The sequence below is a fragment of the Eschscholzia californica genome, unplaced genomic scaffold (genome assembly GCF_041429995.1).
Source record: "Eschscholzia californica isolate CP2 unplaced genomic scaffold, dmEscCali1.0.p SCAF_6, whole genome shotgun sequence".
In the NCBI taxonomy this organism is placed as follows: domain Eukaryota; kingdom Viridiplantae; phylum Streptophyta; class Magnoliopsida; order Ranunculales; family Papaveraceae; genus Eschscholzia; species Eschscholzia californica.
Window position 1 is genome coordinate 11,686,192 of NW_028238483.1, and position 21,366 is coordinate 11,707,557.

The 21,366-nt window shown below is 36.2% G+C and overlaps 1 protein-coding gene and 1 pseudogene across 5 annotated transcripts; one reads left to right on the forward strand and one right to left on the reverse strand.

The window, feature by feature from the left end:
• Window positions 1-5,466: 5,466 nt before the first annotated feature.
• LOC147531738 (replication protein A 70 kDa DNA-binding subunit C pseudogene) lies at window positions 5,467-6,309 on the reverse strand (annotated as a pseudogene).
• Window positions 6,310-10,842: 4,533 nt separating this feature from the next.
• Window positions 10,843-16,820, forward strand: LOC147531739 (methyl-CpG-binding domain-containing protein 2-like). Of its 5 annotated transcripts, XM_086646025.1 has the most exons (7): window positions 10,850-10,983; window positions 11,056-11,097; window positions 11,429-11,504; window positions 13,612-14,404; window positions 14,531-14,584; window positions 15,044-15,216; window positions 16,346-16,820. In XM_086646025.1, the coding sequence occupies exons 4-7, from the start codon at window positions 13,629-13,631 to the stop codon at window positions 16,585-16,587; spliced, it is 1,245 nt and encodes a 414-aa protein (XP_086502151.1). In that variant the 5' UTR covers window positions 10,850-10,983; window positions 11,056-11,097; window positions 11,429-11,504; window positions 13,612-13,628; the 3' UTR covers window positions 16,588-16,820. The 5 variants fall into 5 exon arrangements, with proteins under 5 accessions (XP_086502149.1, XP_086502150.1, XP_086502148.1 ...); XM_086646023.1 differs by lacking the exon at window positions 11,056-11,097 and having other exon boundaries at window positions 10,843-10,983; window positions 11,429-13,336; window positions 13,447-14,404; XM_086646024.1 differs by lacking the exon at window positions 11,056-11,097 and having other exon boundaries at window positions 10,843-10,983; window positions 11,429-12,351; window positions 12,541-14,404.
• Window positions 16,821-21,366: the final 4,546 nt, after the last annotated feature.

Sequence of the window (21,366 nt, forward strand, 5' to 3'; positions counted from 1 at the left end):
GGTATTAATGGGCTGGACTTAGAAATGAAAGTAGGTGGGGTTAGAAACTTGAAATTAAATGGGCGGGAATGTATAAAGTTAGTAACGGGCTGACTGTTGGTTATTACTTATTAATGCCTATTATGTGGACACACCAAACATAAGGCTAGGATTTGAAGTCACTATGGGAACTCACATTTGGGCGGTGGGGGTCTGTGCCCCCACGGGCCCCTATGTGGGCCCGCCCCTAATTATATTAGAATATGAATGTTTAGGTAAAAAATTGTACATGAAGTTTGAAATAATATGTTAATTAGAAATCTAGTCATTTCTTACCTTTTTAGTTCCTAAAACACCCTTATTAACTAACAAAAAGAGAAGATATAATACAATTTAGTAATGTGTTTTCTTAATCTGAAACCAGTGAACAGATTCAAGTTTCTCCATTCAAGAAGAAGATTTATGTAACTACTAAGTTATAGCCCGTGCCTCCGGCATGGATAATTATACGAAGACTAAGTCAGGTTAATTTTCATCGACAACAAATTAAAATAGAAGAACTTTTGAAAGAGTGCAATGGGTACAGTTAAAGTTGTTTTCGTTATACCTACGATAACGAATGTAATGAATAGCGTTGCACGCCAAAAGTTAAACAATCAAATAAGATAACGAATGTAAAGCGTAATATAGGGAATGGTTATAGCATTTTACCTCAATTTCAGAACCAAGTGATCCGAATTTCTTATCATTCCCGTCATTAACTTGCTTAGCAGCTATAAGAGCAACCTCAATAGAGCATCTATGTTCAACTGTCAAAAACATGATGGTAAGCAACACTGACCACATGACCAACGCATTTAGAACATGATACAACTCAAATCTTTAGTCTGTTAAGCTTCAGTACTTTATTTTACAACAAAATTAACAAATGTTTCATATTCATTTACCTATCTAACAGATAAGGAAGGTGATTGTTGATAACTCATCTCTCTTTGCCGCAGTGTTGCTTCCTTCCTGCAGATCAATCACAATAAATGTCATAAGTGGAGATTAAAACACTGCTACACAACTTCATGTATAAATACTAAATTACCTGCTCAACAATTTTGCTCTCAATGATAGACCTCCACCAAGAGACGCAGCCTATGCCCCAAAAAACCACACGTTGTATCACTGAAAATATTGAATGGCAAAAATAAGAGTATGAATATGCATACGGACAGAAAATTATGTCCGTCAATGCTAGTTCATACAGTAGTGGTTCAGGATGGAAAAGAGATAGTAACGTAGCATGAGGCCCGCACTCAATTTCTTTGCATAGAACCATATTCTCGCAATCAATAAATAGAGCTAAAGATTTTGTTCCAACATGAATGATGTCAAACATAAAAGTTCTAACTAAATGAAGGATCGTATCGACATCTAAGCTCTAATCCTCTTGTATCGCACTTTATAGAAGAAACATTACAACCACACATAAATACGTGTTTTTCAAGCTCTCGACCTCTAGCTTCTGCTTCATCGCATCTCTGTTCGGAAACTCGAAGCTTAAAAGCATATTCCAAATTAAAATTACACACAACAATAACAAAATGGATAACTGAAATGGCTACCTTTGTTGGAAATATAACACCACACCTAACCCAAAATATTGTCATTCTCTTCTTGTAGCATATGAAGCTGCAATTAAACATGCATATCAAATTAGCAACAAAATTTTTAGTGGTTGTCATAACGCTGAAAATTTACATATTTTACTTCGCATGGCTTTATTTTTCAAAAAAGCATGTGGATTGATGAGAAGGAACGATAATCGGTTTTCATTAGCCTATTCTCATGGTTATTTTAACAATCAATGCGCGAAAGAAAATGAGAATACAAACCTCATCTCGAAGTGTTGATGCCTCACGCTGATTTAATTAATCTTTTAAGTTCTTATGCCCCATTTCTAAAGTAAACCTACTATGATATATACGAAGATATTAAGAGTAGCTAAACTATAAACGCTGATTCCTTGTAGGCTATTCTTATAGTTATTCTCATAGAACTTTTTATCCCACTGTTTAGTTCTGACTCCCATCCCAACAATTTCTTTAGTTATAGGCAGATTATAGCGGCGTCTGTCGGTTGACGAGCTATAATGCAGACTAACTGGTATATCTTCGTCAGGGGAATTAAACTGCATTAAAATATCATGAGCCTGACGATAAATTGGTAAAAAAGTATTATGCTCCTTCAACGTGTCCTGGATAATGCGAAGAATTGAAACATCTAAGTCGTCATTTCTTCGACTACGGATGTTTAAAGCAATAGATGGATCATAAATATAAAGTTGCGCATAAGATGGAGTTGTTCCTGGATCTGGTATGAGGCACCCGGTTCTGTGACACAATTATCCATGTATAGTGAATGAGATCATTATCCACTGAAATGTCTGCGTTCTAAAGTGCATCCAAGACTTGTGAAAGCATTTGACGCGTTGTAGCGTCTAATATTACTTCGGAATGCTATAGATTTTGCTTCAGTAACATCATACAAGACTTTTAACGACAAAGGGGGTTCGCGCAGTTGTGGTAGGCGAATTTTCTACTGCAAACAACACGTCCCAAATAATGAATTCCTTGTACGAGATTTCACTAACCTTTCATCTAATCAATGAAGTGCTTTACAATGGGGGCATTCAACGATCATTAATCCAAGGTAATGACGTTCCAACTGCACAACAGGCATGCTTTCGTTGAAAGAAGGTAGTGGTGGGGTGGATGCATGGATCGTATTAACAATTGTATTCTGAGTGCGGTTCGATGATTCACCTTCCTCATAATTGCTAGAAATAAACCTTCGACGCTTAGCCCTACGACATGCTCATTTACAGTGATGAAAGCCTATTAAAGCGAATATATATGGTTGCATGAGTTTTGAGATAGACTTAAATATCTATTTTGGATATTGCAATGAAGGTATAATAATATAAAATATGATACAAATAACCGATCGATGTTGTGTTGTTGCAGTTCTAGCATTACAGATGACAAATATGTTTATTATAAGAAATTTCCGTAACGGTATTTGCGTCGCGACTTTTATGACGACAATATGTAATTGTTTTCGTAAACTAAATAAAATGCAATATTGATTAAGGTTCAGTATACTTATACGTATTATTTGTCATAGATGCATTCTAAATTATGAGGCAAAAAATGTATAATTTTACAAGATATATTTAATTGACATACTTCAGACAGATGTGCTACCGCTCATTCATTTCGTTGACGTGTCACATTTTCATTATGACGACGCATGCATTGAGCTGCGCTCCGGTTCTATATTGACATTATGGTTATTACTTAAAATGTAGAAAATAACTATTTTTCATAAGGATGAGACTAATGTATAAAAGCTCAATCTAAAGAAGGTGATAAAGGAGCGTTAACTATTTGTGGCATCTCTGACAACAAACGCGATGAACGTTCCCTCTCACGTCTGAGGCGCTGAGCTAATGTCCGTGCCTTTTAAATGAAACATATATAAGCAGTGATCACTTTAACAAAGGGTTACACAGATAAAGTAATATCGAAGAAATTTTAATTTTTGTCCTTACTGTGTTCTCTGTCGCAATATTCTCAATGTTCGCCATTTCTTTGCGGAGAAGTTACGCATTAAGTGTGATGATTGACGTGCTTCAAAAAAAGATAGTTGAACAAAATGTAATTGCAAGAAAAATATACATATTACTTAGAATGCATAACCTTGGAAAGAGGCATACTGTTAGTAAAAAAACCAACTGTTACATTGATAAAAATGTAGTAACGCTAAAAATCGCAACACATCAGTTAATTTATAAGTATATTAGGTAAACTATCATTCTGATGTTGATATAGAAAATTAAGTGAGCACAACAACTATCCATTTTCTTTGTTAAATCACAATGTATTAACCGTGAAGGTAAAGATTTAATTGCAACAGATATGTTTCCCGAATTGAAAACTGCATAGTGATGAGACATGAAAATGTCCCATCTGAATCTCTTAACTTGGGTTAGTTAGTCAATTTCGAGCAGTTACTCTGATAAATTACTTGTTTTTCTTTCTCAGGTGTCTTTATACGGTTCAGTGTGAAAAACAGAACAGACGAAATCGGGAGAAATTTATTTTAGGGGTCATTTCCTCTCGAGCTCAACTATTAAAGATCAGAGAGACGAGAGAGAGAGAGAGAGGGCATCATCATCTTCATCTCCTTCTTCTGTTTTTATTTTAGTGAGAGAAAGAAAACAGAGTAGAGCGAGAGATTGATTATTGTATAGAGAGCAAAAGAGAAACAGAGAGATTATTGTTTAGAGAGGGAGAGTTATTGTTTCCAAATATCTTTATCCAATACAATCATTTTTTTTTTCTTCAATTGGTACTTTGATCTTTATGATTGAATTAAAAACATAGATAAACAGTAGAGAGAGAGAGAGAGATTTTATTGTTGAAGAATACCGCGTTTGGTTTGAAGGTACTGCTGGAAAACTATTTTCTCTATGGGAGCGTTTGTCTGCAACAGGGAAAATCAGCAAGAAAAGTTGATTTTTTTCCTTTTTCTCTTATACTTCATACTTATTATTGTTAATCTCTTAGATCATGATTAGCTAAGACTCTTAATCTAGGGTTGATGATGAAACCATATCCGACCTTTTAGAAACATAAGTTATTTGGTTAATTCTTTGAATGTGATTTAATGTCTGAATTGTTTTAATTTGTCAAGTCGATTATCTTTTCACTATTTATGCTTTTAGATTTGATGCATCGTGTTTAGGTTAAATCCTTTGACGGTGCATACTTATTTATTGATAGATACTAGTTAGGAAATTTACTTTTCAAAATAAGACAATTACAATTTTATGAGTTAAAAACCGATTTTATCGAAAACATCTCCTAGAATCAGGATAGTTCATTATCCAAAATTTCGAGTTACAAAAAGAGAGAGTTAGTCAGTTAATTTTGTGTCTTTGAAAGTGAGCTATACGGTGGATTCCAAAACCCTAGGCCTTCTCCCCATTGATTCGTTTATTTTATTTGTTTTCGTTATTTTATTTTTTTTATCACCAAAACCAATTTCAAAAATCAAAATCGTGGTAATTTAATGTTTTAGAACGGGTTTGACTAGTCTCTGAGGATCGACCCCGGTCTTACCGAGATTTTACTACTTGACCACCGTGCACTTGCGGTATAGACCTTTTAGGGAGACCTTTTAGGCTCATCACATAGTCTTAAATTATCAAAAGGATAATTCAGACGAAGGTAAATTTTAAAGTCGAACATCAATGGATAATGCAGATGTCTTATATATAGATATATAAACATAAAAAATGTTGGCTTACTTAATTTAATAAAACAATTGCAAAATAATTATCCAAAAAAACTACCAAAGGAACAAACGACACGATGTTTATAATAATAAATTGCAAATTTCTATAATAAGTCAAACAACCACTACGTATTAACTTCATTCTGTAGATTTTTTGTCTGCAACGATAGCCTCCATCGAATCAAGAAGAAACTTAGACTCCGTAGCATAATTTAATTTGCCCGCTTTTACAACTACTACCTTTAAATGTTTATTGTAATTGTAAGTTTCTTCTTTCACTTTGAGATTCATGATGTAATGTTTTGAAATAACACTATTGATAGTTTCATTGAACTTTTCTTCATCATCTTCCTTCAAATTATATAAAGCTTCTGCTAATATACCCACAATCAACTCACCAGCTTCCTGAAATGCAGTTGCATATGTAGCACCGGAACAATCTTGTAGTTTTAATTGTAGGATATACATGTAGTTGTAATCAGCAAATGTTTGATCACATTTGGGGCAATGCCACTAACAGTCATCGTTCATAATTACCTTCTTGTTGCAATGGCGGCCTCCATCCATTAAGGGGCAAGCATTATAGTCAAATTTGTCAGTTTTGATAGATGAAATTGTGACACTCACAGTGATGAAGTCGGGTTTATCAGAGGTTCCAAGTTGATCGTCTTCAATTTTGGATATATGGGTACGACGTGAATTAAATGTCCTTGAGAAATACTTAGATATTGAGATTGAAGTAACATTGTTTCCTGTCGTGGCAACCCAATTTTGTAATTCGTGCGCCTCTGGAAGATCTGGGTCCACAAACAACTGAGTTGATGGGAGCATTCCTACAGATTTTCCATTGAAATCACAAATCCTTCCCGACTTCACGGACAAAACAGGAAACACTCCAGGATCAACCATGTGGTGAATCTTATGCCCTTCCTCCTCGCAGCAATTACCCCAAAGGGTAAGTTCTACATTATAGCTAGACATATCTTTTAACCATATAGCCCTTTTTTGCGTCTGAGTACCATCCTTCTTCGTTACAGGTTTAGTCGCATTTATGGATGTAACAACCCCAATTATATCAACAAATGAATTGTGTGGCAGAGTTTCAATCTCACTAATGGGTACGAACTTGAAATTATGTCTAGGTATAGATGCATCATCCTCTAGACACTTTTGAACCTTCGAGTACTAATCTAGGTGTTACTCGTAATCCTTTCGAAGGTGATTAAAAGTCTTCGAAGCGGGTTTTAACATACCATTAGATATTAAATATACCCTGTCAACTTCTATATCAGTGTAAAACTTATCGGCCACATCGTTAAAACACGTAACATGCAGTTCCCCACATTCAACATCAAGCCAAATGAGTATGATGGTAAAAAATTCCACTGTGAACTAATCCATAATATTATTTCTATAGATTTTGAGGGATCATGAAGCCTTCTACTACAGGTCTGAGTATGTGGCGCTATTTATACAGGGGTCTGAACAATACAATTTTTATTTTTATAGATTTTGAGGGAGCATGAAGCGTTTGATTTCAGGTCTGATTATGTTCCACTATTTATACAGGGGTCTGAACAGTCAAATTTCAGGATGGGAAAAGTAAAATCAATGAACATACATATCCATTTCTATCAATACACCAAAACTGAAATTGGAACCTTAAACACAACCGAAAATAACCCTGAACAGAAATGAAGTGAGCAAAAACATTGCATCAAGAAAATAAGAAAGAGAGAAAATTGGTCTTTTTATGACATTTCATCCATGTATAAAGTTTCTTCTTTTTGAAGTGACAATGCTAAGTATCAATCCAGCCCCAACAAAATCATGAAAGGAAAGAGAAACATGAATAAATTCACACAGACATTTCACCAAACATGGACTGTCCAGAAACATTGCATCATGTAAAAAAGGTTGAAAGGCAAATGAGTATGATAGTCAAATATTCCATTGTGAACCAACCCATAATATTCTTTCTATATATTTTGAGGGAGCACGAAGCCTTATACTACGGGTCAACTTGAGATCACACCATGTCTTTTTTGACATTCTATTGATACTGAACAATACCGTCTAAATTTGAATAACTCTTGCAATGCTCGCATCTGTACATATATAGAATATGTAAACTGTTTGGAGTGACTCTAGGCAATGTAACATGATCATTGTATTGAAAAAAAAACTTTGATATTGACTTACAACTCTGTCATATTTCTCAATTTTGATCATTGTGTCTCCTACAATTCTGGTTCTCAATTTTCCAATATTCCTATTTGATTTTAAGTCATCACCTAACTGGTTTTGTATCCCAAAATTCTGAAATTCATTTTTGATGGACGCCTAAGGTTGAATTAACGTATTAATAGTTACGATTATGTATTATTAACTTGCAAGTTGCAAATGTTTTGTTTAAACGTGTTGTTTTTCTGTCTCAAATAGATTTTTATCAAGTACAAATTTTTGTGATACTCAACCTTATGATCTGGAAACACTAAAAGATTTTTATCAAGTACAAATTTTTGTGATACTCTATGGAAAATACAGTCCCGGTATGATGTACTCTAACTTTGTATTGATAAAACTTTGAGTTAGAGAGGAAAATTAAAATTCTCTTATGAAATAATGCAATGAGATGCATCTGAGTAACACCTAAAAGTGGTCTATATGTGTGTGTGTTATGAGTTAAGTATCAAAATACTAATTTACAAGACACAAAATGGGAACTCAAAAAATCTATATATAAATAAAATCAAGGTCACTCACTGTTGAATTGTGAAAAGATCACTATATGCATATCATTTTCATCTCCATAGAGGCCTAAACCATCATGAACCAATGGATGACTTATAAGAAATCATTAGTATAAGAACTATATATAAATATAATCAAGGTCACTCACTGTTGAATTGTCAAAAGATCACTATATGCATATCAATTTGATCTCCATAGATGCCTAAACCATCGTGAATCAATGGATGACTTATAAGAAATCATTAGTATAAGAACTATCAGTAACACTGCAAATCCCTAAGGCGATGATGACAAATTGATTTGTATGAATGCATCATGTAAAATTTCACACATACATTGCATCTAGGAAAGATAAACATTACAAAATTCACACAGACATTTAACCAAATATGTAGTGTGCAGAAACAATGGATCATGTATTAAATCCATGGAAATTCAAGTTCAGCAAAATGATTCAAACAACCAAAAATCTAATGATAAGGGAAAAAAACTAACCTTATCGGCGTCGACTCAATCCCCAAATGGAGAAGCACAAACAAATTCGAAGAAGTGATTGACTGAACATAACAATTGAAATCAGAAAATGGAAAATCAATTTCAAAGAATGATTCAATTGAAATGAGAAAACCAAAAATCAAATTCAAAGAAGGATGACTGAAGTTAAAGCAATATTCACACTTTGTAGACCCTAAATTTAGTAATAACTACGGAACCTAAAGTTAAAGCAATATTCACACTTTGTAAACCCTAAATATCATGTTTTCATCTTTTTTTCTTCTTGCAAATGGGTACGCCAGATTTAGCGATTTGATTCGCGTACCCACTCTAAAAGGGTACGATTGAACCAGATCGGAGTTCGCTCTCCAAATGACCTAATCTGGTAACTATGGACTGAACATAACACTCACCTTACGTCCTTCTGCCTATCAAATTCTGATCCGATGCGTTTTTATGAAGATATACTGACGCCAGTGGTTTTTATAGAGGGAATTGAGAAGAGACATGTCGGAAAGACATGTCAGTTCGTGAGAACGGATAAGCTGAATAGATGCTTTGTTACAGGCCCCGTATGTAATGAGTGACTCAATCCAGTGGTGGATGAGAGTGCTGACGTGGGACGGACGGTCGGATTTATCCGGGTGTTTGTCCCCGTCAGCATTTTTCAACCTATTTTATTATATAGATGATAATCATAAAGGAATGTACTCACAAACTCGTTGTCGAACTATTAAAACTAAACCTGGTATATCACAATATCAAACACAAGGATTCTTTTGGGAGAAGTTATATCAATCTAATAATCAGAATCAAATAAAACAAGAAGACAATGGTTGGGGACCTTCTAAACCTAGTGATTTTTATAGTTTTAGGGGTTCTTCTCAAAATAGGGCTGATTTCGCAACTAACTTTAGATTAAGGTTCATTATGGGAATCCTAACTCATTATTCAACTTCATTTCCAGGCTTTGATTGAAAAATTTAGTGCTAGTCCTTTGATTTGTGGGTTGTGTGGGGTGTTTTGGCTAGGATTTGGTAGTGTTTGTGGGGTTTTTGGTGAGCATTGACAAATAAAATGATGAGGATTCAAAGATATAGAAAGAAGGTTAAACAGTCATATATCTCCTCCTCTAGTTAATGTAATTTCTTTATGCTAAAATTTCTAAACCAATTTTTTTGTTTCCCAAATATTTTTTGTGTTCTTCATCTGATGTTGATGACGACACCCGAACTCCTAATTTTGATGATGTACAACTAGATCCGAAACCTTAATTTATCTAATGATGATGAAGAAGAATTTTTTTTTGTTTTGTTTTTTTTGCAAAATTTGCAAATTGAATTTGTAAAATATGAAAATCCAGTTTGCAAATCTAGAAAGTGAGTTTGTAAATCGAGTTTGCAAGATCGACAACCCGAGATTACGTTCTACAAAACTTGCAAATCTTGTTTGTAGTTTACATTTTGCAACCACAGTTTGTAATTTACATTTTGCAAATTCGGTTTGCAGAAAAAACGAAAAAAACGTCATTTTTGCCTGAGTTTTTTTTTTTGAAAAAAATGTATCGACAGTAGATCTTGTTAGAAAATTAATGAAATATCCTCCCTAAATATATAAATTTCATATAAATCCTGACATCTCAAGTTAAAATTATATAGATTTAAAATTTAAGTAAAAAAATTAGTTACATAAAAATACATAAAAGTATTTTGGTTTTAATCTTTGTATGGTTTTGTCTTTAATAATAGTTATGAAATGTTTTATTCTTTCACATATTTTCAATATTGTTTTGGCCTATACGTGATACCTCTAATGCCCATCAACAAAGTTACTCAAAGATTCTTATTTATAACGTGCTTGTATATTCATAGAACTAATCTTAAGTGGGAGAGATTTCATTTTTGTTCTATAAATTGTCAATTCTTTATATATATATTACCATTGTTGAATACTTAGTTAACCGCTCATTACTTTCTTAAGCATAATGGAATTTCCCATGTTAGCAAAACAAATCCCCCGATAACAAATATTTATGTACCAATAATGTAAAATATAGCATGTTTGCCAAAACAGATTACATATATTATTTTCATAACTTATGACCATACTATATTTAAAGTGAAAAATATTAGCCATAATTAAACTTCCACAAACTTTTATTAAGAATCAAACAATTTAAAAGGGATAACATTGGATATTTCCTGAAAATAAAAAGGGTATTTTGGTAATTTACCTTCAGATATAAAGTTAATAAAAAACGTCACTTCTGTTCATTGTTTCTTTTGTTGAAACGAGGAGAGAACGAAGAATTGGAACCTGCAATTTTTTCTCTCTCACTGTTTCTGTTCAGTGTACGGATCTCTAGGTTCAGAACGAATTCATCTACATCGCCTTAGATCTTATGAGGTGTTTTTCTTTCTCTTTTACAAAGTTTAATCCAAATTATATTTTGATCTTCGGTTTTCTGATTTTTTGCAGACATTTCGGGCGATCTTTTTAGGTTCAAATTCATCTAAAGATGTATATTTTTTTCATCAAAATGGGGTTTTTTTGTTTTTTCGGAGGATTTCTAGGGTTTTTTTTATTGGATATATGGGCAGGATTTGTATAGAACTTATGTTTTATGTTTTGTTGGGGCTTTTGTTGATTTCTTAATGTTTTTTTTTTTTTTAATATTTAAGTTTGTTTGTTTGAAGATGTTGTTTGTTATTGCTTTTATTTTTAGTTAAGTGTGTTTTTTTGGAACAGATTTGATGTTCAGTTTTCTAACTTTTGAACATCTTTAGATTTTAGATCTGTTTTGTGGTTAAAAATCGGATCTTGATGATTCTTTTTGTTTCTTCATTTTCAGCTATTGAGATGGAAGAGTAAATGTTCGACGTCTAATATCATTTTTAAGCGAAAACTCGATTGATTGCCGATAAAAGGTCAGTCAAGATAGTTTTATCACGATTTTGTGGATGTAAGAGCTTCTCATAGTGGTATGTTTTGATGTGTGGATGAGAGTATTATTAAGTTAAGATCTTAGGGTTCTTATTGCATGTTTTTATTTGTGGAAAATATGATGTTATTTGAGCTTAGACTTTGGCGGCCATCGCTTTTTTTATTTGTGGAAGATGTTATTGTAGTTTCCAAAAAGTTATCTTGCATATATTTTAGGTTTTAAAATGGGTTGTCGTAATCTAAATTTAATAACAGTTCAATGTTTGCTTTTCTGCAAATGCGGCTTCTCATCTCTAAGCATCCGTCGGAGAGAGGGTTTCAAACTGTTCTTTGACAAAGTTGCTTGTGTTCCTTAAAAATAAATAGTAATGAAAGACTGCTATTGCCTTGTGTATTTGTTGAGGCTAGTTTGAAATCCTTATTGCTATTTTTGTACAATAGTCGAAGATATCTACATGATATCCTGGTTCTGAAGCCTGAAATGCCCCTTCCCATGCTACCAATGTCTCCTTGTACTCGGTGACCCTATTCCTTCCACAACACATCCCAACTGTCCGGACTCTCTTCATTACCAGATAATCTCCTCCCCCCCCCCCGCGGCTGTGGTAGCTGTTGTATTAAATATATAAAGTCGTAGTTGTGTTTAAAGTTATGTGACTCTGTTTCTACTAAAGCCATTAAGAGTTTACTAATAGAGCCGTTAGAAAGTAGATGACATTATTTCTATTCTTTGTTAGGTTGGAATAAGCGTCTCATTCACGTGTTAATTTTTCTTTTTTTGAAAGTTTGAAAGATGTATTTAGAAAGAATAGTTTACAAGAACGGTCGATCGTACCATGAAGGAGAACTTATTTCAGGGCAGGTGAAAGAGGCTGCAAAAAGCTAGGAAAAAGACAACTACACTATGTGAAGCACGTATTTCATCTAAGGAAAAAATTTGCAAAACTTTGATGCTTTGCCCGTTCCTGCCCCTTATTCCAATCAGACGTCATTCACATGTTACTTAACTTGACTTTCAAGTCCGCCTCCTATGTCTTATTCTAAATCTAGGCATTTTTTTGATGGTCTGGTTGCGCAAATGTGAAATACCTTTGGACCTGAGTGTTAAATTTTCTGCTTCTAGTTACTGGATATTGCGGCGAAGTGTACATGTCTAGGCGGATTTCAATAACACGTGTAATACTTTTGCCCCTGGTGTATCCGGGTCAATGCACTAACCTCCCTATGTGCTATCTCTGGAAAAGGAGAAAATAAAGGGCACATATATAGAAAGGTCGTACACAAATAGAAGGGTGAGAGAAGCGTGCGCTTGTACGAGGACGAGTGACGTCAGCCCTATGGTATCCAACCCACATTCCTTGGAGACTGTTGGCTTAAGGACCATGTTAACATCCACTTACTCCAACGACTCAAATTGTGAGAAAGAAGATTACTACATATGAAGTAATGGCTTGTTACTCTAAAATGAGGAGTCTTACATTCATCAGTAGTTTGATACCAGTGGTTTGTGTTAGGAGAGTATGTACTTCCATTTGCGCAGCCAAATAACTTGTATGACCTGCAAAGAGAAGTATTCATTTCTATAGTTCCCATTAGTTCAGTTGATGCTTACTTGTCCAGTTTTCCTAGACATCCTGATATTTCGGTGGTAATATCCGTGCACCGTAGACAGTTGATGTATTTTCTTTTATGGGAGTTTGTGCTTAAAATGGACTTCAAACAAATCAAATCCATTCAAGGCTTTTCGAGGTAATATCTTGAACAGTTGTGCTATTGAAGTTTGGTGATGACAGGGTAGACCCTGTTTCATCAGAAGGTAAATCTGAAATATTAATATCCATACATGTTAATCTTTTTTACCCAACTTGTCCCGAATTAGGCTTTCCTCTGGGTGGTTATATTGAGTTCTTTTCCCTTCTCGTATAGGTGCATTTAGGGGAAATTGGTATTGAATCCTCCATTTCTTGGTACCTATGAGCTGTGCAGAGACTTGTATAACGTTTACTGCATCAAGTTATTTTTCATAATTTTTTTTCCCTTTCTGAACACCATAAATTACATTGTGGGGGCGCTAAACTATTTGTCTAGCAGGTTAAATATCTGTTCAGATGCATTCACCACGTGGAGATCCATTGCCTGAGGTGAAGGAAGAACAACCCGAATCTCAGCTTCCTAAGGTGAAGGGAGAAGAAGAGGACCGTCCTGAAGATGCTTTACCTAAGGTAATCGAGGAAGGAGAGGAACGCCCTGCAGATGCTTTCCCTGATGTGATTGTGGAAGAAGAGGCACATCCAGAAGATTCTTCCTTTCCTGTGAAGAAAGAATCTGAATCCACTCAATCTGGTTCTGCATCTCCCTTGGGAAACTCTCTTGATGAACCTCAGGGTAATCATCAGGCTGAAGAAGAAGAAGACGATGATGATGTGCAGATCATAGAGAAGGAAGATGGCCAATCTCATGAAAATGCTTCAAATCAGTTGGTGGTCTATGACCCAGGGATGAACGGCACAGGTGAAATTCAACCAGTACCAGAGACCACTAATTATCAACGTCAGCGGTTCCCAAATTATTCACCAAACCCTCCATCAAGAGTTTTACCCTCAGTAGGGGCATTTACTGTCCAATGTGCTAACTGTTTCAAATGGAGGCTCATCCCGACAAAAGAGAAATACGAAGAAATACGTGAATCTATTCTGCAACAGCCTTTTGTTTGTGATAGAGCTCGGGAGTGGCGACCTGATATAACTTGTGAAGATCCAACTGATATCGATCAAGATGGCAGCAGGATCTGGGCAATTGATAAACCTAATATAGCTCAACCTCCTCCGGGTTGGCAGCGGTTGCTTAGGATCAGAGGCGAAGGGAGCACCAAATTTGCTGATGTGTATGTTTTTATCTCCCTTCTCTTTGTTCTCGTTAGTTATTTTTGGGATATTTTCATGTGTTAAATTTTTTTATTATCCATATAAGAATCTGTGTTTCTTTATTTGCTCCTTCAACATATTTTCAGGTACTACGCTGCTCCATCTGGAAAGAGACTTCGCTCGATGGTAGAAATCAGAAAGTATGTTTCTTTCCTACTTCACTACTAACAAATGTTTTTCCGTAGTTTATTCTTTCAGTAACAAGCTTAATCTATTAAGTAAATGGTGGGCAATCATGAAAGAACAATTTCATAGGAAATAAAACCTGGCAGAGAAGCCCTACGTTGACAACAAGTAATGAAATCTTTAAAAAGAAGGTAGGAAATATGCTAATTCTAGGTTTTAGGTATGGTGTAAAAATCCAATTACGCAAATATCATTCATTTCCACATGGAAAGTCGAAATATGCATATAAGAAAGTTAAAAATGGCTATGGTACTGATATTGAGTAATGGGTGATAATTGATATTTGTTGGAAGTGATAACGGGACAAAATAAAGCTTATGGCAGACTGAAGTAGTTCAATTTGTTGATGTAGCAAGAAATATAAGAGCTTTTCAGTCATTTTCTTTGATGTGTTGTATTTCTAATATATGCAGGTATTTGCTCGACCATCCAGAATATATGGCTGCAGGAGTGACTCTTAACCAGTTCTCGTTCCAAATCCCGAAACCGTTGCAGGAAAACTACGTGAGGAAGCGTCCTTCTCGTGTAGCTTCTGCTTTTAATGGAGCTGGTATGTCCATGTCAAGGCCTCTCGAACCTACTGACGGTATGTACATTGAATTTCTAGTCACGAGAACTTGCTTCGAAGTTGAAAAGAGTACTCCGTATAATTTATCATTGATCTTGTTGGATCAATAATATATTACTTTCCAAAGTGACTCTAAAACTAAAGCTAACGAAAACAAAAGCCCCGTTTCAAATCTGCTTGATTCGAGCGCAAGGGTTATTATTTTGTGTTAGTAGAACAATTTGTTATCTCTGTTGTCTCAGTTAAGTTTAAAAATAGAACCCAATGTGAGTATCATTAGTCTCCTAAACATTAGAACTCTGGGAGACTGGGACAGCGAACTATTAATAGATATGGGTGTTGACTCCTAGTGCATTGACGTTGAGCTCCGGCCCATCAGATCGTTTTAATAATGGTGAAGGGCTAGGTTACTTATAAGTATGTAACAATTTGGACTCTTGAGTTGCTCAATAGTAATCAGGAGCTGGCTCTACTCGAGCCCTAAACAAGTTTACTGAATTTGATTTTGAGTTTACCATGTGCTTTTGTTTCTTCATTGTTTCATTTCGTTTATAATTGTTATAGTGGTTAGTGACGTTTATATATATACATGTTCAATTCTGATTGTTTGAGTTCCTTTTCCTTGCAATAAAATGTTATGTTTATATTACTATGTGTATATATTAGTAGTAAATCATAGAGAAAGGCTTGGGCGAGTAACTCCTAAGTCATGCGGCGGCTAGCTTAGGACTCCGGCCTGGCTGAATTTGATCTATGGTGGTGTTTTGTTTTCCTTTATCTTAATCTGAGTATCTTGAGTGACTTGTGTTGGTTAAGGTGCACAAGAGTCATTTCAGGTTATCTCGGAAAGTGAGCTCTTAATTCAGACGTATTATTGTATCCGATTCAAATAGATCCGAAATGAGCTCTGAATAGACATTCAGATGAGTCAGATGCACGACTCGGATAAAAAGAAACATTTTGAAATCTTACTCGAGTGAAGTTAGAGTCATATTTCAGATCTGAGTTTTAACATATATTTTTACACAAACTAACTAGTCATCCAGATGAATTTAGGCACACATTACACAAATTTATATCAAAACTGCAAAATAGAAGAACTTAAGACAGAAGGAAACTAACCAGTATTATATTTGTATTGGTGCAGTGAACCCTCTCTCATGGGCTGGTCCTATCGACAACGCAGAGTTGCAGAACAATGAGGAAGGAGGAATAAACAACTCTCATTATGAATCTCCTCCATTCCAACCTCGTCCACATCCAGCAAAGAAGCAAAGAACAAAGTCATTAGCCAAACATAAATCTACAGATGATTTGGGGAATAATCAAGACGATAACGGAGTAGACGAGTCGCCAACAACATCAATGAACAATGCCTATGATAACTAGTAAGACTTTCAGTCATACAGAATCTCATCCTTGTATTTTTGTTATAATTATCACCATATTTTGGGATGAAGATCAGAAAATTTCGAGGACTCTTAGATGGGGATGAGTTCTGCTGCTTGTCAGGGAAGAAGGTTGTTTGTAGCTTTTGTTGGACCGGTTGCTAATGGATAATAAACTATAGATAGAAAGTAAAACTCTAAGTGGTTTTGTTGTTTAATGGTTTCTTATGGATCCATTGTTTTTTTTTCTCATGATCTTTGACCCTGAAATCTGAAACAAACACCTTCCATCTTTTGACCTATCCAATTTGTCTCTTTACAAACATGATTGATTTGGAAAAAGCAAGGCAGTTTCTTTAGCATCATTAGCGTTCTGTGTCTCTCAACAGCCCAGGGGGTTTTGCTGTAAGCTCAGGTTAAGAAAGGTTTCTGTTTGTCATAGAGTTTGTTCTCTCTGGACTGGCTTAAACTTGTAGGAAAGCCGTAACGTTCTGGTGGTGTTTGTTTATTCTCATTGTTTTCGTTTTGAACCAAATAGATCTAAAACTAACTAGAATCAACCATTTGGATGAATCTGACAAAAAAGGCTTTTGTTATATCAACAAACAAGGTTTTACGAACACAAGATCACAACACATTCAATTTTGGTGGAGCTTGGTCGGAAAATCTCTCGCTGTGGTAAGGGTTCTTGGTTGGGTATGACTGCCACTGATAGACGAGAAGTGCTCACTGTGCTATCGATGGCTTTGTACCGATGGGGTCAGGGCTTGGTTGGTGCTTCGCTTCCAACCAAGAGGGATTTTCTGGTGAAAGAGATATGGTTGAAGGCAATGTTCTCAAAGTTGGTATAAAAACCAAGTTTGAGGGGTTACTTTTACCCACTTCTACTTTTCTTTCTCTCCAAAAAAAATCTAAAACTAAATCAAACACTAGATCCCCCAAAACCTAAACCCCTAAACATCATCTTCATCTCGCCTGAATTATCAAGGTCACATATTATCCGCGAGCTTTGAGACGGATTGACCACACCGATTTCGTGCACCTGACCATTGGGTACCATTCTTCATCTCAATCTTTAAGTTAAGAGATCCATCTTTGTTCCAAACCAGTAGGATGAAGTCGAAGACTACACCAAATTGATGTCTGAACATGATTCTATCTCTGACAAGAATATGAGCATTTGTCTAACCCTTTAATCCATGTTCGATGGAGTACATTTTGGCAATGATAAAAAAAATGAGTTTTTTCACTTTACCCTCATTGGATGATTTAAATTGAAAAAAAAACTTTTTATTTTTTGTCATTGATGGAAAACTTTACTCCGAAACGGTCTGGCTCGGCCAATAAGAGCAGAGCACGACTTACTCGAGTTGGAATCAGTGTAAAGGCACCGAAATTTCTTGGGACATATGGTAGGAGGCCACCAATTCCAGCTTCAGAATGTATATTTTCCAAGGTTAGAATTGGGGACCCTATACCGATTTGTTTTGCAAGAACGACCCATACTCACCGATTCCAACTCTAGGAAAGGATACTAACTTACTGGGGTACAAATCTATTGAAGAATACATATTAGGTCTTACAATATCGGTAGGCTTGTCGAAATAATCAAAGACAATCGTCCTTGCCTCATGGATCTAAAGCTAAATATCTTTCTCTCCTGTTTTTTCTCCTTAGGACTTGGTTATTGTTCTTCGTGCTCCATTCTCGACCCAACACTCCAATGACTCTTGGGATATTGGAGGTCCTGAAACCCAAGAAAGGTGGCGTTACGCAGTCGAAGGGACTAAGCCATTTTGATTTTGACAATCCTAGTAATGAAGTTCCCGCGATAGACAATAAATGAGTTCAAATGAAGGGTTGGTTAGCATTGATGTTGGTGACTCTTTTCGAACTCAACAAATCTTCGACACAAGAAACCATCTACTTGAATGGTCACTAGAAACTAGAAAAGTTTACTTCATGGTGGTAGTGATTGGTACGTCCACGCCTAAGAGAGGCGGTAAAAAAACCTGAGATTGTGCTACAATGTGAAAGAAGTGAAATTTACCATTCACATGGTAACTAAGACTAATTGTGTCCCAAATATTAAAGAAGCACCTCTAAAGAGGAGAACAACAAGTACGAAAAAAGATGCAATTGTCGTTTCAAACTCAAAGATATACCAATAGACGGTGGCAAGTGGAAGGTAGAAGTCGTGTCTGGGATTGACCATGCATATGCGCCAAAGAGAAGGTTGTTGTTGAAGAACTACTTAAAATTGATACCAAACCCAAACAATTTCTTTTCAGATACGAGGTAGATTTTATGCTAACACCTCGACAATGCATACCATATATAATGAAATGATACCAATTCGGTCAAAGCAACTAGAAGGGAGAACCCGTAGGCATCAGTTGATGAAGTTATTGAGAGACCACAATTATGTTTATTAACATTCAAAGAGAACTGCAACAGGGAGAACCAATAACTTATTTTTTGCCACCCCGATTCAATTTAGTTATTGAGGTCCTTCTACATGTGACCGTCGCTAGATTGTACCTATAAAATAAACCGATATGGAAAATCATTACTTAAGATTATTGGGATAACTTCGATTTTGAAATCATTCACCGCAACCTTGGTTTTTATGGGTGGAGAAGACGAACATTTATACACTTGGGTATTGAATCGTATGATTTCTCTGAACTTTATGTTGGAGGTGTTTTTGACGGATAGTGAGCAAGCATTGATAAATGTACCATAGATAAAATCTTCCCACAAGCCGATCGTTTAATACGCACTTTCCATATCGAAGAGTGTGTGCTTGAAAAATGTAAAGGGAACTTAATGAAGGAGATGTCCTTCGACCAAGATGACAATGCGCTCAATAGTTTGGATAGGACAGACCATGAAGATCATCAAGTCCAGTTGTTTTAGGGATTGTAATGTTTAGCTAGAAACCAACTAAGATCCACGAATCAGTCGGATGATTCGCGACTAACTTCGACTGCACAACGAGTTACACCAAAGAATGTCGACTCAATCGAAAGATATAACTAGAGGGAATAAGATGAAATGGCTCTAATTAGATGTGCCTAAAAGTACCCACAAGGGTCCGGGTAAATCCCCGACAAAGATAACACAAGATAGGCAAAAGTGCCAAAATTCGGGCGGGCCTATGGCCTGGGCCATGCTAAGGCCAACCTTATAAAGGCCTGGACCAAAGCATGGCCAACCAGACTTAAAGTCTCATCCGGGAACTCTACACAAGATAGGCTTTTATTTTCTATAGTTCTTATTGAATCCTAATTTTACCAAGTTTTTGACTCCACTATATAAGTTTTTGACTCCACTATGTAAGGACCACATTATAACAAAATTGATTGGGGAATTTCCTAAAGAAAATTTCTATCTCCGCTGCATTAACCAGAAGACAGGAATAGAAAAAAGCTCCAAACTGTCTATCTAGTGTAATGAAGATTCAGTTCTTCGTTTTAACTATTGAATATGTTCCTAGATGACTTGAAAGGCGGGGGATCAAATCGATTGTTCGGGTGTCTCAAGTAGAGGAACTATAATTTGGAGCTCTTGATCTTTGGAAAAATCGAAAAAATTTAGTCTGTGGGAAAGCGATTCAGGTATATCTCTAATCTCCACTAGTTCATTATTAATTTATTCATGAGATCCGAGGAAACCTAGTGTTAGACTTATAAACGTCTAAGAGTCCCCTTAGAACATGAGGAAACTCCATAACCCAACAATGACGTCAAAGCCTCTTGCACAAGCTAATTTTTGGTTAGTTTCAGACTAAATTCTGACTTGTTAAGTTAGATAAGATAATTCCGAAAAGGGTCTCAAATGTAAATTTGATTAATTTTGAATTGGATTTAAGGTTTGTGGACGGGTAGAAAGTCACACGGTTAGAAGGATCGTCGGGTGGGCACCAGCAGCTAGGCTTCGGGCCTTCAAATAGACAGGTTGATGGGCAAAAGGTCGGTTCTGGTAGCCGGGTAGACGGGTAGGCAAACGTCAGAGACGGAAACAGCTACTGTCGGGCCAACGTCAGGGTAGAAAACGGGTACCGGTAGCCTGTAAACCTGCACAAGGGAAACACAACCGTGAAGTCCAAGGGGGCACCGGAGATGGTGTCGGCCAAGGAACCTCCGACGGTTAAGTCAGTAACTTAGTTCGATGTACCAGCAACTAGGCTTCGGGCCTTCAAATAGACAGGTTGATGGGCAGAAGGTCGGTTCTGGTAGCCGGGTAGACGGGTAGGCAAACGTCAGAGACGGAAACACCTACTGTCGGGCCAACGTCAGGGTAGAAAACGGGTACTGGTAGCCTGTAAACCTGCACAAGGGAAACACAACCGTGAAGTCCAAGGGGGCACCGGAGATGGTGTCGGCCAAGGATCCTCCGACGGTCAAGTCAGTAACTTAGTTCGATGTAATAAAGGGAATAACCGAAGGTAGAGTTACTATTGATGGTAGAATCGTTGTAGCGTCGGGGTGGCACGACTCGTAGAGTGGCCGGAGCTCGGTTCTACGGAATGGTGAGTTGTGGTAGCTTCTGGACTACTTAAACAGCAGAGTAGACTTCTGGTTATGGAAGGGTAGGATTCTGCTTGCGGAAGGGTAGATCTCTGCTTACAGAAGGGTAGACTCCTGCTTACAGAAGGATAGATTAACGGGGAATGAGAGAAACGAGAAGCCTCTAGCAAGTTCCGATGTGGTTTCGTGGAAGCTTCTAGCCGGAATCTCTGCCTTAGGCTAGCTTAGACCAGAGATCGTCGGAGTAG